This window comes from Danio rerio, chromosome 9 (genome assembly GCF_049306965.1).
Source record: "Danio rerio strain Tuebingen ecotype United States chromosome 9, GRCz12tu, whole genome shotgun sequence".
Lineage (NCBI taxonomy): Eukaryota > Metazoa > Chordata > Actinopteri > Cypriniformes > Danionidae > Danio > Danio rerio.
Window position 1 is genome coordinate 57,076,570 of NC_133184.1, and position 15,553 is coordinate 57,092,122.

Here is a 15,553-nt window from a genome sequence, read left to right on the forward strand (position 1 = left end):
CCGTTTCCTTTATATTAAGTTATATTAAGTTTGCATAATTAAGGGCGTGGCCACTTGATTGACAGTTAGGTCTCGCTGGTCGCCGTCACGTCACCTCAGCTGAATCCTGCAGATTAGCCACTGCACTCGGCAAATTTATCGTATTTCTGTGTTGTTTTATGTGGCTTTACACAGTCAACTGCCTTTTGGACTTGTTTCCTACAATTATTAGATGGCATGGCATGCTGAGGGCACTTAATTGTGCTCACAAACCATTCACGTGGCCTCCGTTTCCCATGTGAGTAAAGTTATATACTTATATACCATCTCTATACATGTATTTGTTTTATTTAAGATCATTTATCGTTTATATTTATATATTTATATTTTTTATTTTAGAGCTGTAATGAACTCCAGAATCTGACAGGTTGATTAGCTGTAGGCTCTAGAACAGTCATCTGAAGCGTTGTCACACAGTGTTATGCTGGATTTCATCAATGGTCCTGCATTAACTAACACAGACTATATCTGAAGTGTTTGGAAGTAATTTGCGTTTTCCTCCTGTTGAAAAACGTCATAAGAACAATGTTTAGTGGCTCAATGTATTACAGCAGTGCTTTTAAAAGGCTAAACACTTTATTGATATAGTGTACAACCAAGCACAAGTGGTCAGAACACAAACGAGTCGCAGGTGATAAAGTATTAAGCATTTCTCCCAAAGTAAAGTGTGTCTGAGGCAGGTCCAAGCAAAATGCCAGCAGGTGTCTGTAGCTCCGCCCACTCTCCGCCTCTTTGCCTTTGTTTGGTAACCCGACGTCGGTGTGATGACGCGCGAACAAAATGGCGACGGTTGGCCGCACCTACTTGTGGCTTCTTTTGCGCTCTTTAGAAACCTATGGGTGACGTCACAGGTACTACGTCTATATATTTTACAGTCTATGGTGAGGACGTTACGGAGAGAGCTCGCCTCCAACAATTGACAGCAGATCTCTCAATGACAGGGTGTGTGTATGAGGGGGGGGTTACACTTACGATATTTGTACTGCTCTACTCATTTAACCTATTAAATGTAATGTTTAGACCATCACTGTGCCTCTCGCGATCTGTTGACTTGCTTATTCACTCTCGTTACCATGATTTCCGGGTATTTAAACTAATTTTGGAGGATTATGGAGCCGGTATGAATTAGCGGAAGACACGCATTTTTGTATGACATGTCCATTAAAAATACAACGTTCCTTAACCAGATGGTTTTTCAAGTTACTTTTAAAGAGAATGTTACTTCAGTCATGTTGTTGTAATGTTTTGAGAAGACTAGTAACACAATTAAAGTCATATGTCTAACTTAAAGACATATTTTTACTCTCTTGCCTTTGACTGATGCATGCATATTATTTTTCATTATTTATATTTTAGTATTGCTTTTAAATATATTTCATTGTATTTTTAATACCAGTTATTTTTAGTTTTATTGTGTAGTTTATTTTAATGTAAAGCACTTTGGATCAACTACGGTTGTGTAAAATTGTGCTCTATAAATAAAGTTTGCCTTGCCTTGCCTTTGCCAATTAAAAAAATAATAATAATAATAAATAAATAAAATTAAAAAAAATCTAAATCATGAATCGGTCAAACTTTATAAAAAACCTAGATTTTGTTTTTGCCAAATCGCCCAGCCCTATTTCAGACCTAAATGAAATTTTTCTTCAGTTAAATACAAAAGAATATATATATAAAAAAAAAGGTTAAAACCGGTAACCAATGACTTCCATAGTATTTGCATTTCCTACTAAGGAAGTCATTGGATACAGGTTTTCCATTGTTATCAACAGAATAAAGGACCTCATAACGGTTTGGAACCACTTGCAAAGTAGCAAATGCTTATTAAAGAATTTCCTAAAAACAACAACAATAAAAATGAATGCACAAGTTGTCAATCTGACATTCTGCATCACACAAAAGCTGCCATTCATAAAAACATGTAAAATACCCCAAAATAATCAGACGTCTATGACTGGAGCTTGTCTAACTGTGTGTTAGCATGCAGCTGCAGTGCAGGACTCTCTTCACTGAAGGAGGCCCCTCATTCACTGCCTCTATTCTCTTCAGGACGTCCCAAAACTGGACCCACTTCACCATAACAGTCTCTGGAGTCGCACAAAGACGCGGCCGATGAACTAAACACACAAAGCCAGCGCTGTGAGAGAGAACAAACCAATGCTCTCACACATTCTCACACTGTTTGTCTGCTTTTTCGCTCTCGCCAGCTTCCTCCGAGCATTTCTGCAGGACTCAAAACACACGCTAGAGTCCACGGCGTAAAACTCAAAGGATGAAGCCACGCCGACTTAACAAGGAAAAGCTTTTGTACTTCAAAGCGTAAATAAAAGCAAGATGTTGGCCTGTAAAATATCAGCAGAAGCAATACTTCAACCAATTTACTTGTTTTGCTTCAAGCCTGTTTGTTGTTACATTGTTTTCCATTGATTATAAAAGAGAATGAGCTGTATGGAGACTCAAGAAAACATCTACCTTTGTGCTCCAAACACCAAATAACAGCATAGAGAGATTTGGAAACAATATTAAAGCCCAGCAAAGAATGCCAGAAGTTTTGTTTGTTAAACTGGATTGCTGTCAATAATGTCTTCTAGAGCTGTTTTATAGCTGAACCTACTTGGTTTCATGATTAACCGGGTTTCCATCCTAACGTGAAGCAAACATTTTCAAAGTTTTGAAAATACAAACTAGAAAACAATTTAATTACGTGCATTTCAACTTGTTGGAGTGGCCGACTATAGAATTGGCGACCTAGCAACCAACAGTAAACAAGGCAAGAATAATCAAATCATTAGGGTGTAATTAAGGCTGCACGATTAATTGAAAAAAGATCACGATCTCAATTCAACCCTACACACGATCTTAATTCAGCTTTTCTACAATTCAGCCAATTATATTTTCTAGGTCCGGAGAGAAGCTTAAAGGCGCTCGCACAAGTCTTCACAGCAACATGGACACCTTCAAATGGCATTAAAAGTGTCACATACTGTATTTACAAGGGATAATTCACCGAGAAATGTCATTTCTGTCTTTATGTAATGATGTGCTCTTGGCTGCAAAATCACACATGAGCCAACTGCAAGCTGTTTGGTTACTGCCGAGTACACGCAGGATGCAAATGACGGCTACTTTAGTGAACAGAAGCTGCATAGGCTGTGAATAACAGGTAATGAAGCTGTAAATAATGTTAAGTTTGTTGCACAGAGCGATCGTTTGAGAGAGGCGCTGAAAAAATGATTTGCATGTGTGAGTTTTATCACAGTGACGGCAGCCATGAGCGGCACAAGGAAGTGAAAATGAAACCTGTGTGCACATCATTTAAATGATCATAACGCATTTTACGGTTAAGATTACGACAAGCATTTGATATGTTTTTTTCTTTCATAGCTAATACATAGTTGAGCATGAAAGTAAATGTTTAACAGTGTCAGTAAAACAACCTTAGCCTATATAATGTTGAATATAATACAAGAAGATATCTGATAATGGCAAATGTCTGATTTTACCAGTGAAAACAAATGATCTAATAATGTTCTCAATGACAAATGACAGGCACATGTCTCAAACATAATAAATCAACTTTATAATTATGAATAGTTGTATTCTGATGTCATCATTTTTCAGTGAATTAAGAAACAAGAAATATTGAAAGTCTGTTTAAGTCCACAATCATGACTGTACAAAATTTAGCACTTTAAGCAACAGTAGACCCGCACATAGGCCTAATATTATTGTTGTTTTACCATATCGTCACCTTAGAATTATAAAGATATATCTGACATTTTTGTCAAAATTGAGTTATTAACATATTCTTATTAAATGACAACTTATTTACATTATAGGATGTTTTTTTTATAAAACATGTTTTTTTTTATAACTTTTATTAAGCTTATAAGCACAAATATTGTTTGCTATATGGATTGCAAAAACTTTGATGCTCAATATCTCAAAATCAGAACGCAGATAGAACCTTATAATTCAAAGGTGACGATATGTTTGAGAATTAACAATAATAAAAGGCTAATCATATAAACCTTTATATAACTTTTAAAGAATCATGAGAAAATCGAGATCTTGATTTTAAGCAAAAAAAATAAATAAAAATGGTGATTCACATTTTAGCCAGAATCGTGCAGCCCTAGGTAAATGTTTGCTAAATGGATTTTCATAAACTAATTTCGAAAGGATCACACGCAATGATTGATCGCAGCTGGTCCCGCATCTCAATCATAATTAAACCAATCAGGTGACTCCAAGCCTTCAATAAATAGCCCGGTTCATTATACTCCCATTATCTTCGTTTTTGAAGAATCCCCCCCACCCCCCATCTCCCCCTTTCCTCTTTTACCAGCGGGAGCTCTCGAGACCTTACTGGTCTCTGACCCCCTTCTATGCTATACAACCAGGCAAATGTGAATTAGGTAGATTTCCAATAAGTTGTTAGAGAGGCTCAATGTAGTATTGGTAACCTAGCAACCAACAGTAAACAAACAAGGCATAATGGAGTCATGTGGACGTAATGTTTGCTATTAAATCAGCAAGTTTGTTTAGCAAATTCATTTCCATCTTGCATTATTTGCACCACCTCGCATGAGTGTGAAAGTTATTTTGCTGATTAAGTGTTTTCATCAATTGTTTCTCATGCAATACTAAATAGCTGGGTTCCAATCCTAACATAAAACAATTCTTTATTCTTTTGCGCTTTAGTGCAAAAACCAAAATTTCCATTTATGTCAATTTGCAGACAAAAGTTTGGTGCATCCCTACAGAGTTAAAAAAATAAACACATTAAAAAAATAATAATAATAAATAAATAAATAAATCAATAAATAATAAAAACATGCACTTTGAAACGTGTTTAGATAATGTCATTGTCATGTAAACAAACAATAAAAATGCAATAAAAAATGCTTTTGTGATGTACATAGCCCCTAAATTACATCGCTAACTACAATTAATGCTGTGTAAACACATAACCTGAATAATGACACTATTGTCTTTACTGTATGAAATAACATTGCACTGCATTTTATCTCATATTAAATGAAGTTGGCATCATTGATTGTTATTTTCCAGTATATTACTGTAAACATGCTTGCTTTGATGCAATCTGTACTGTTTAAAGTATTCTATTAAGGATGGTGACTTGACTTTAGGCTCAAGTTTGTACTAAACACTGTAGTCATTTTGCTAAAACTAAAAACAGGTTAATCGGATAACCAGGTGATGAGACAGATTCCTGAGGTCTGAACGTGAACCAACAGACAGAGAGAGAGAGAGCGTTTATCCTTGTCTCAGTGCAAGCCCATCTGGCCTTCAGCCCTTCTTAGTGTCCCAAAGCCCATAATTCAGTCGGGAGCTTTTAAATAGTGGTAAACATCCATGGAAGTGGCGCCTCTCTCTCTCCTCTTCTGCTTATTTCACAGTGGAAACCCAGCGAGCCGACACAATACAGACAGTTCTACTCGCTCAAAACCGCTGTGTCTATTTAAACATGTGCAGGACATATTATACAAGAGTTTACGCTGAGATTAAAAGCATGAGCGACGGCTCAGAAACAATGCTGGATGCAATATAACTGCTGGGTTGTGTTAACTTAACACTGGGACAAATATGAACAAACCAAAGTGTTGGGTTAAACTGTGCAATTCATATTGAATTTTAAAGAATTAACCCAAAGTTGGGTTATGAACCAAACTTCGGGTGAACAAAAAACCCAGCTTTTTTGGAGAATTGCAAAATAATTAAATATACTTAGTCAACTATATTAATGTTGAACTTAAAGATGCATTCTGGGGTTTGTGTATTGGACAAGTGTATGAAAAGTAAATAAACTTGCATTGCCTTGTCTAAAAGCTTGAAAATGTCACATATTCTTAAAGAAAATGCTGGGTTGTAACCCAATGTTGGGTCAAATAAAGACAATCCCAACTATATTGAGTTCAAACTTGTGATTAAATTTGAACTGAAAACAACCAACATTGGTTTTTTTCATATTTGACAAAGTTGTGTTAACACAACCAGCCTTTGTTAGAGTGTGCACAGGTTTTATAATGTTCACAACGGCAAAACTCATAAACAAAATAACACTTGAGGGTCAAATAAGACTAGCATCAAAACAACAAAAGTACAACAGAGCTTCACATTTACTGTTCAAATGAATGTGTCCTGACTGCAAAAACAGAAATAAAAAAAACTTTTCAATGACAACTTTTTCCTACGATTTACAAAAGAGAGCCACTAAAATGTCATAAAGGGTGACAATAGTTTCTATGTGCAAAAATCTTGTCATACTTGGAACAATAATAAGCTTAAAATGAATATTAAACATCTTTAATAGATCACAGATTGGCCCACTGTTCTCATAAATTCGTCTGAAATCTTTTACTATCCTTCAAACCACTACATTACTTAAATGTCATTCAGAATCACATTTAGTATGATCACTTATATATTTATTTATTTTATTTATTTATTTATTTATTTATTTTCCCGAGTAAGTACAACTGTCTCCTTTCTGTGAAATACATATAACTGGGAACATTATTTAACTCATAATTTCACATTTTATGTTCACTAAAGTGGTTTTAAACATTTAAGTAGATACTTGATTTTGATATGCTTTCTATGTTTATAAAACCACTTTTATACATTTAATTTGATACAGATGGCAAAATGGGACATACATGGGACTCTGAATGAACACACAGTAAACTGGATATAAACTATGAACTGGACCTGGACGTGGACGTGAATAAAAACTTTAAAAAGATTTTAAATAAATCATATTTTAATTAATTATTTCAATTGAATAATCAGTTCAAAGAAAACAAACCATCTTAATAAAAGAAATCACTGTAGCTCAAGATTTATTACTTGTATTTTCCAACACGATTGCAAGAAAACAAAGATTACAGCCAAAACTAAACACTAAAATTCTGTTAAACTATAAATGTAGGACTTTAAAATGGCCAACACAATTATTGTATTTGCCAGTGAGCATTTGAATCATCAGAAAGTGATTTGTTCAACAAAAACAAACCATCTTAATGAGAAAATCACTGTAGCTCAAGATTAATTTCTTGTATTTTGTATCATAATCGCAAGAAAACAATGATTATAGCCAAAACTAATTTTTACATTAGTCATTTTTATATTGACTAAAGTCATGTTAAACATTTAAATTGAAACTTTACTTGCTTTTCATATGGCTTATACATATATATAAAACTACATTTGTATATTTAATTTGATACAGAAACTAAAATGGGACTTCACATTTTTGATTGTGAATGAAAAATAAACTTTAAATATAAAGAGAAAATCACTGTAGCTCAAGAGTCATCTCTTATATTTCCAACAAAATCACAAGAAAACAAAGATTATGGCCAAAACCAAACACCAAAATTCTGCTGATTATAAACTTAAAGATTTTTATACTGACTAAAGTAATTGTAAACATTAAAATAGACAACTCATTTGCTTTTCATATGGTTTACAATACTACATTTGTATATTTAATATGATACAAAGACTTTAAATGGGACTTCACATCTTTGATTGTAAATGAAAATAAAATTTGAATATAACCTGTGGAGGCAAAATCTTATATTTTACTAACCAATGATCATTTTTATGATCAGAAAGTGATTTGTTTAATGAAAACAAAACAACATAAAGAGAAAATCCCTGTAGTTCAAGAGATATTTCTTGTTTTTTCCAACAAAATCAGCGAGACAACAAAGAATATAGCCAAATTTAACTATATATAGTCGCTCATATTTAAGCATTTTGTTATCACTTAAGTAATTTTAAACATTAAAATAAAGACCTCGCTTGCATTTTCAAATTGTTTATATGTATATAAAAACTACTTTTGTATATTTCATTTGATACAAAGGCTATAATGGAACTTCACAACTTTGATTGTGAATCAAAATAAACTTTGAATATAACCTGTACAGTTAAAATCTGGTATTTCAATGATCAGAAAGCGATTTGTTCAATGAAAAAAAAAAAAAAACGTAGTGAGAAAATCACTGTAGCTCAAGATGAAATTATTGTATTTTCCAACCAAATAACAAGAAAACAAAGATTACAGGCAAAACTAAACAGTAAAGTTCTGCCAAACTAAACTTAGGGACTTTTATATTGACTAAAGTGATTTTAAACATTAAAATAGACACCTCGCTTTTTTATATAGCTTATGTGTATAAAAAACTACTTTTGCATATTTAATTTGATACAAAGGCTATAATGGCACTTCACATCTTTGATTGTAAATAAAAATTCAATTTAAATATAACCCGTACAGCCAAAATCTAATATTTTACTAACCAATGACCATTTGAATGATCAGAAAGTGATTTGTTTAATGAAAGCAAACCAACATAAAGAGGAAATCCCTGTAGCTCAAGATTAATCTCTAATTTGAAACAATAAAATAGACATCTTGTTTGCTTTTTAAATTGTTTACATGCATATAAAACTACAGTTGTGTTTTTAATTTAATACAAAGACTACAATGGCACTTCACATCTTTGATTGTGAATGAAAATAAACTTTGAATATAACCTGTACAGCCAAAATCTAATATTTTACCAACCAATGACCATTTGAATGATGAGAAAGTCATTTGTTTAATCAAAGCAAACCAACATAAAGAGAAAATCCCTGTAGTTCAAGATTAATCTCTTATATTTCCAACAAAATCACAAGAAAACAACGATTATGGTCAAAACTAAACACCAAAATCCTTCAAACTATAAACTCAAAGATTTTTATACTGACTGAAGTCATTTGAAACATTAAAATAGAATCCTCATTTGCTTTTTAAATTGTTTACATGCATATAAAACTACAGTTGTGTTTTTAATTTAATACAAAGACTACAATGGCACTTACACACCTTTGATTGTGAATAAAAATAAACTTTGAATATAACCTGTACAGCCAAAATCTAATATTTTACCAACCAATGGCCATTTGAATAATGAGAAAGTGATTTGTTTAATGAAAGCAAACCAACATAAAGAGAAAATTACTGTAGCTCAAGATGAATTTCTTGTATTTTCCAAAATAATCGCTATAAACAAAGATTATAGCCAAATCAAAGCCCAAAACTTCTGTCAAACTGTAATGCTTGGGTTTGTTGTGTTGTGGAAGTTGAACTGGTTGACATGAGATGTGGTCGCGGTAGGAAATCTCTTTAGTGTAATCCATAATCTCAGTCCTCAATCTCAGTCACCTACACTAATGCTGACCACTCAAACTGTGTCAGAAAGACATAATGAAGAAACAGACAAACTTTGTGGGAAAACAAAGAGCGAGGAGACTTTGTGATCTGCAATTCAGCCGCGCGCCCGTGCTGAGGTAAAACAACGGTCTCCGTCTAACGGAAAAACAAAACACTGAAACTGTCCAACTTCTGGAGTGTGAGTGGATTGGATAAAGTTAGTTTTTAGGTTTACTCACCCATGTTTGAAGCGTTCCTGCTCTTGTCCTGTTGAGTGTTTATGGGATAACGGAGACTGACTGACACTCGCTCACTCCCGCGCCGCTCTGATGAGGAGGTGCACGAGCGTGTGACGTCAGCGGCAGGGATTACCCTCGCCCCGCCCCCTGCACACAAAAACGACCTGCTGCTATAATATATGATAATAATAATCATCATGACGGTAATACTACCAATAATATACAAATATATTATTATTGTTAGCAGTAGTATTTATTTATTTATTTATTTGTACGTCTGATATTGCATGACAGTTATAATTAAATTATGTATCAGCAGTAGTATTTATTTATTAAATTTTTTACATCAGCTATTTTCAGATATTTTCTGGTAGTATCAACCACTAGCTGACTATTTTATAAGCTTTGTGATAATAATAATAATAATAATAATAATAATAATAATAATATTAATAATAATAATAATAATAATTATTATTATTATTATTATTATTATTATTATTATTATTATTATTACTATTATTATTGTTATTATTATTATTATTATTACTACTATTATTATAATTACATGGATTACACGGATAAAAGAGAAGAACCGGGGGGTGGGGTTTGGCACGGGCCCTTGATAATGTCTCTGGGGCCCCCCTAAATGTATGGGCCCTTAGAATCATCCTAACTTACCCCCTCCTTGCGGTGCCCCTGATGCTAAATAATAAACAGTGCTGGATTTAGGCATGGGCAATATGGGCGATCGCCCAGGTCGGCATCTTGCTGGGGGCGGCACGGGGAGACAAACAAAGTGCCCCAGTAAAAGCTTTGAGATAAGATTTACTTTATGCAAGTGTATTGAGCAGATATCCAAGAATGAAGATAGGGACTATTTGGCATTCACATTTGGTGTCTTTTGCACATACAAGATTGTTATTCTTTATGTGCAACCGAAACAACGCTGGTGAAAACAAATTGACGCATGAGTGCAGAAAGCCATTCTTTACACGCGCTGCCCCCTGGTCCCGGTTGTTTACATGCACGCCGATATGCCTTAACATGCAAGTCAACAAAACTAAAGTGTATATAATATGATGGTGATTTACTTTGACTAAGCATGGAAAGGAGGAATGATGGGTCAAGGAGGTAACTAAGAATTAATATTAATTTTTGGCCATGAGTCAAGTCTAAGACAACAGGTAATTCTATAAAACATATATTTTTTGAATTCCATCGAACTGTCATAATTAATATTCATGCAAAACTCTTAGAATATTTCTCCAGTTGTGTCTTTACAGTGTTTTTCGGTTACATTTAGGATTGATTTATGTTGTTTGTTGGAATAATAGTTGTATAATAATAATAATTATTATTATTATTATTATTATTATCATTATTATTATAATTCTAACAATAAACAAATTGTTACATTTATTGAAAATAAATAAAAATATTTAAATGTATTTATTTTAAATTAATATATATATATATATATATATATATATATATATATATATATATATATATATATATATATATATGTATATATATATATATATATATATATATATATATATATATATATATATATATATATATATATATATATATATATATATATAAAGTCAACCACATAGTGTCTTTATTTCTTGGGGATGGGGGATGTTTGGGGTGGTTTCGCCCAGGGTGCCATTTAAACTACAACTGCCACTAATCAAACACATTACTCGCTTTTGATTGCAGCAATGATTCCAGCAAAAACAGAACCTCGTTTTTTAGCACTACATAGTGTTGAATCTGGTCATCATGGAGCATTATTTCTTGCACATGACCACACAGAACAACATTGCCATCCAAAGACCTGTGGGCCTTTAACTTCTCTCTTGTAAAAATACTCAGAGCTCCAATGAGATTGTATATTTGGGGCTGGATGCTTGGTCATTTCGTCTTCTCCAATATTCATTGGGAGGGTGCTATCGCAATTGGATCTGTCAGATGAACGCCGCTCACTTTAACGTTAAAGCTGCGGTCACACTGGGCTTTTCCTCCCATAGACTTCCATTCATACACACATGAATGCGTCAGACAGAAACGCTGGGTCATGCGTCAAGTTTTGCAGGTTGTTGCGGTGCAAAGTTCAAGCTTGGTGAACTCTGACCTGCAAAATTGCATCAATTGACTGCGTGAGACCAACCGAGGATCAAAACATGACCTCTCTGGACAGAAATTAAAAATGTGGAGCAAACGCTCGCTTTTTAAATGTCTAATCATGTTGTTTAATCCCGCCCCTTTTCACAGCACCGCATGACAGAATCTCGCACACACAAACTCTAGTGTGATGAGCTGTTATAATAGGCTGAAAGCATTATGTAAATAATAAATATAATATGTAATCAATATAACTCTAATACAACAAACTCTGTGCCGCATTGGAAGTCATTCCCTCACTGTAAATGCTAGTTCTTCCGTTTTTTTTCTGCAACCTCACTGCGCGCATCATATTGCATTAAGTGGGTGTGGCCAACTGTTGACTCTGAAGCCCACTGCTCTGATTGGCTGACAGTTTTGCATATTAACAGATCTAAACAGACCGTGTGGTAAAAGTGGGCGTGGATCTTCTATGGAGGCGGAGCTTATCTACCCAGTTACATCATACAGTAGAACATTCCAGCATTGTCTTACAAGCTGATTTAAGGGGAACCGCAAAGTGTTGAGTTCTGAAGCTCACAGGATGTTGTATATCACTGTAACCTCTTACATGATAAAACAAAAAGGTCATTTTGAAACTGATCTTCAGCCAAGCTCTGCCCTCATCATGATTCAGCCGGTGTATATCAGAATTTCTCTTCAGTTTCCCAGCACCAGCAGCTCTTTCACTCACGCCAGATGGCTCCAGTCAATGGAAAAGCAGAGGAAGAATCAGGAGACCTGCTTTCAGCTCATTCTTTATACTTTTCTACAGGCTGACAAATAAGCATGAGCTGCTCCTGTGTTTCTGCAGCAGCGCTGAAAAAAAAAAAAATAGATTGATTGGATTTACTCATTTCCTTTAGGGTAAGTGGTTACAAACCATGTATATGGTCTGAGTTTAAACGAACAAACTAAACTTAGCAATGTCCAACTTAACATGTCACAGCCATGTCACCCTAAGACCGGTTACTCACTGAAGCTAAGCTGGGCTGAGCCTGGTCAGAACCTGGATGGGAGACCACTAGGGAACACTAGGTTGCTGTTGGAAGTGGTATTAGTGAGGGCAGCAGGGGGCGCTCAACCTGTGGTCTGTGTGAGTCCTAATGCCCCAGTAAAAGTGAAGGGGACACTATAGTGTCAGTGGGCGCCGTCTTTCGGATGAGACATTAAACCGAGGTCCTGACTCTCTGTGGTCATTAAAAATCCCATGGCACTTCTCGTGAAAGAGCAGGGGTGTAACCCCGGTGTCCTGGCCAAAGTCCCTCTATCGGCCCTTACGATTATGGCCTACCAATTATCCCCATCCCCATCTATCACTGTCTCTCCTCTCCACCAATAGCTGGTGTGTGGTGAAGCACTGGCGCTGTTGTCCTGTGGCTGCCATCACATCATCCAAGTGGATGCTCCACACTGGTGGTGGTGTGGAGAGACCCCCCCTCATGATTGTAAAGCGCTTTTGGTGTACGGCTATACACAATAAATGCGCTATGTAAATACACATTACATTGTTTGATTAAATTCAGCCCATATAAATTGTTTATTGGAGAGTAATTTTTCACTATCCATTTAAGTACAACTATAATATTCCTCAAATAATGCAGTGGCATCTGTTATAGTGTTCACAGTATACAGTTGAAGTCAGAATTATTAGCCCCCATTGGGTTTTTTTCTCTCTTTTAAATATTTCCTAAATGATGTTGAACAGAGCAAGGAAATGTTCACAGTATGTCTGATAATATTTTTTCTTCTGGAGAAAGTCTTATTTGCTTTATTTCAGCAAGAATAAAAGCAGTTTTACATTTTTTAAGAACCGTTTTAAAGTCAAAATTATTAGCCTCTTTAAAGGTTCAAGACACACTAGAGAACTTTTTTTTATATTAACAGATGTGTGTGTGTTGAGCATCAGCTAAGACAATGTTAGCACCTGTCAGCTGTAATTGTGGGGAAAACTGGATCATTTTGAGCTTTTGTCAGCTCATTTCAGCTTCCGGGTTTGAAATGATTTTTGGGCGGGATCAAAATCGGCGACGTAGCGCAGTACTGCAAGTGCAAAGATGACGCGTCGGTTTCTCATTATTATTCATTGCGGAGTTTTCTTATTCTATGAGAAGAGCCGGCTGCTTAATTATTCATGAGACCTGCCAGAGTCAAGCCCGAGCTGTGAGACACGGACCCCCACAGCACACAGTATTTAGCAGTTCATGAAGGCTCGTATGGGTTTGTTTCCATGATCCACGGGGTTTGTTGCATGTTTTCCCCCGCAATCTTGTCAGGGCCGATCATACAGCAAAGCTGTGTGTGTGCTGCTAGCATTTTTGTCGAGAGAGCAGCACGAGAGAATGGCGGACGCTGTCTTTTATCAGGAGTTCGTTCTCATTCAGACACATCGCCGTGCTGCTGTGTTTGCCCAAATCCTCCAGATTACCAGCAGAGCTAATGATTAAAATAGACAGGTCAGGAGACCTGCTGCACTGAGTCTGCTGGATACGGGGATTGAGGGAGAAGTCCTCATTTATAGTGTTTACATGAACACACTTATCTTTATAATGATATAAATTGTGGTTATGTGTATATGAAATTACGAATAACAAATGTAGCAGGGCATTAAATCACTGTTCATTTCTTTGCATTTTAACTTTGTAAACTATAAACTCATGCGTCTCCTCACGGTTTGTCTCATTTTGTGAGCTAACTGACAACAACAGTTGTTTGCTCCCCTGCTGGCCACGCCCACTCCTGCCTGATGCTCGCGGAGCTCCGCCCATTAATCATGCATCTTTTGAAAAAATTCTGAAGTAGACTTTAACCAAAAGTGGGGGGTGTCATGTATTAAGCTAATTTTTCATCGATAGTCTACAGAACAAACCACTGTTATACAATGACTTGCCTAATTACCCTAACCTGCCTAGTTAACCTACTTACCCTAGTTAAGCCTTTAAATGCCACTTTAAGCTGTATAGAAGTGTCTTGAAGAATATCTAGTCTAATATTATTTACTGTCATCATGGCAAAGATAAAATAAACCAGTTATTAGAGATGAGTTATTAACACTGTTATGATTAGAAATGTGCTAAAAAAAAAGCTGCTCTCTGTTTAACAGAAATTGGGGGGAAAAAAATAAACAGGAGGGCTATTAATTCAGTGGGGCTAATAATTCTGACTTCAACTGTATAAAATGACTGGAAATGTCTGCTTTCACCTGATAACTGTAAAAGATATGGATGTAGTATCCGTGACGTCACCCATAGCTTTCTGAAGAGCCCAAATGAAGCAATAAGTAGGCATGGCCAACCGTTGCCATTTTGTTCATGTCATCGCACCCACCGGGGTGACTAAATAAGGGCAAAAAGGCAGAGCATGAGCTCTGAGCATGAGCTCATTATGCGTAGACAGGTTTCTCTTTGGGAGAAACACTTAATACTTCATTACCTGCGACTCGTTTGGGTTCTGACCACATGTGCTCGGTGACTTTATCAATAAAGTGTTTAGTCTTTTAAAAACACTTATCTTAAATAAAACAAATACATGTATAGAGATGGTATATACTGATATAATTTCACTCACATGGGAAACGGAGGCCACGTGAATGGTTTGTGAGCACAATTAAGTGCACACAGCATCCCATATCATCTGATCATTATAGGAAATCATTCCAAAAGGCAGCTGACTGTGTAAAGCCACATATAACAACACACAAATACGATGAATATGCCGAGTTCAGCAGCTAATCAGCTGGAATCAGCAGAGTTGACGAGATCTCAAGCAGCGAGACATAGCTGTCACCCAAGTGGCCACGCCCTTAATTATGCAGACTTAATATAACTTAATAAAATGAAACAGATGACTTATAAAAAAGTTCACACCC

At 35.5% G+C, this 15,553-nt stretch overlaps 1 protein-coding gene across 2 annotated transcripts in view; it reads right to left on the reverse strand.

Annotated features, from left to right (window-relative positions):
• gpm6bb (glycoprotein M6Bb) overlaps window positions 1-9,587 on the reverse strand; it is an 88,678-nt gene extending 79,091 nt beyond the window's left edge. For both annotated transcript variants that reach the window (NM_001013334.2, NM_001362554.1), the window contains 1 exon segment: window positions 9,511-9,587. In NM_001013334.2, the coding sequence (NP_001013352.2) occupies window positions 9,511-9,514 (4 nt within the window). In that variant the 5' untranslated portion in view covers window positions 9,515-9,587.
• Window positions 9,588-15,553: the final 5,966 nt, after the last annotated feature.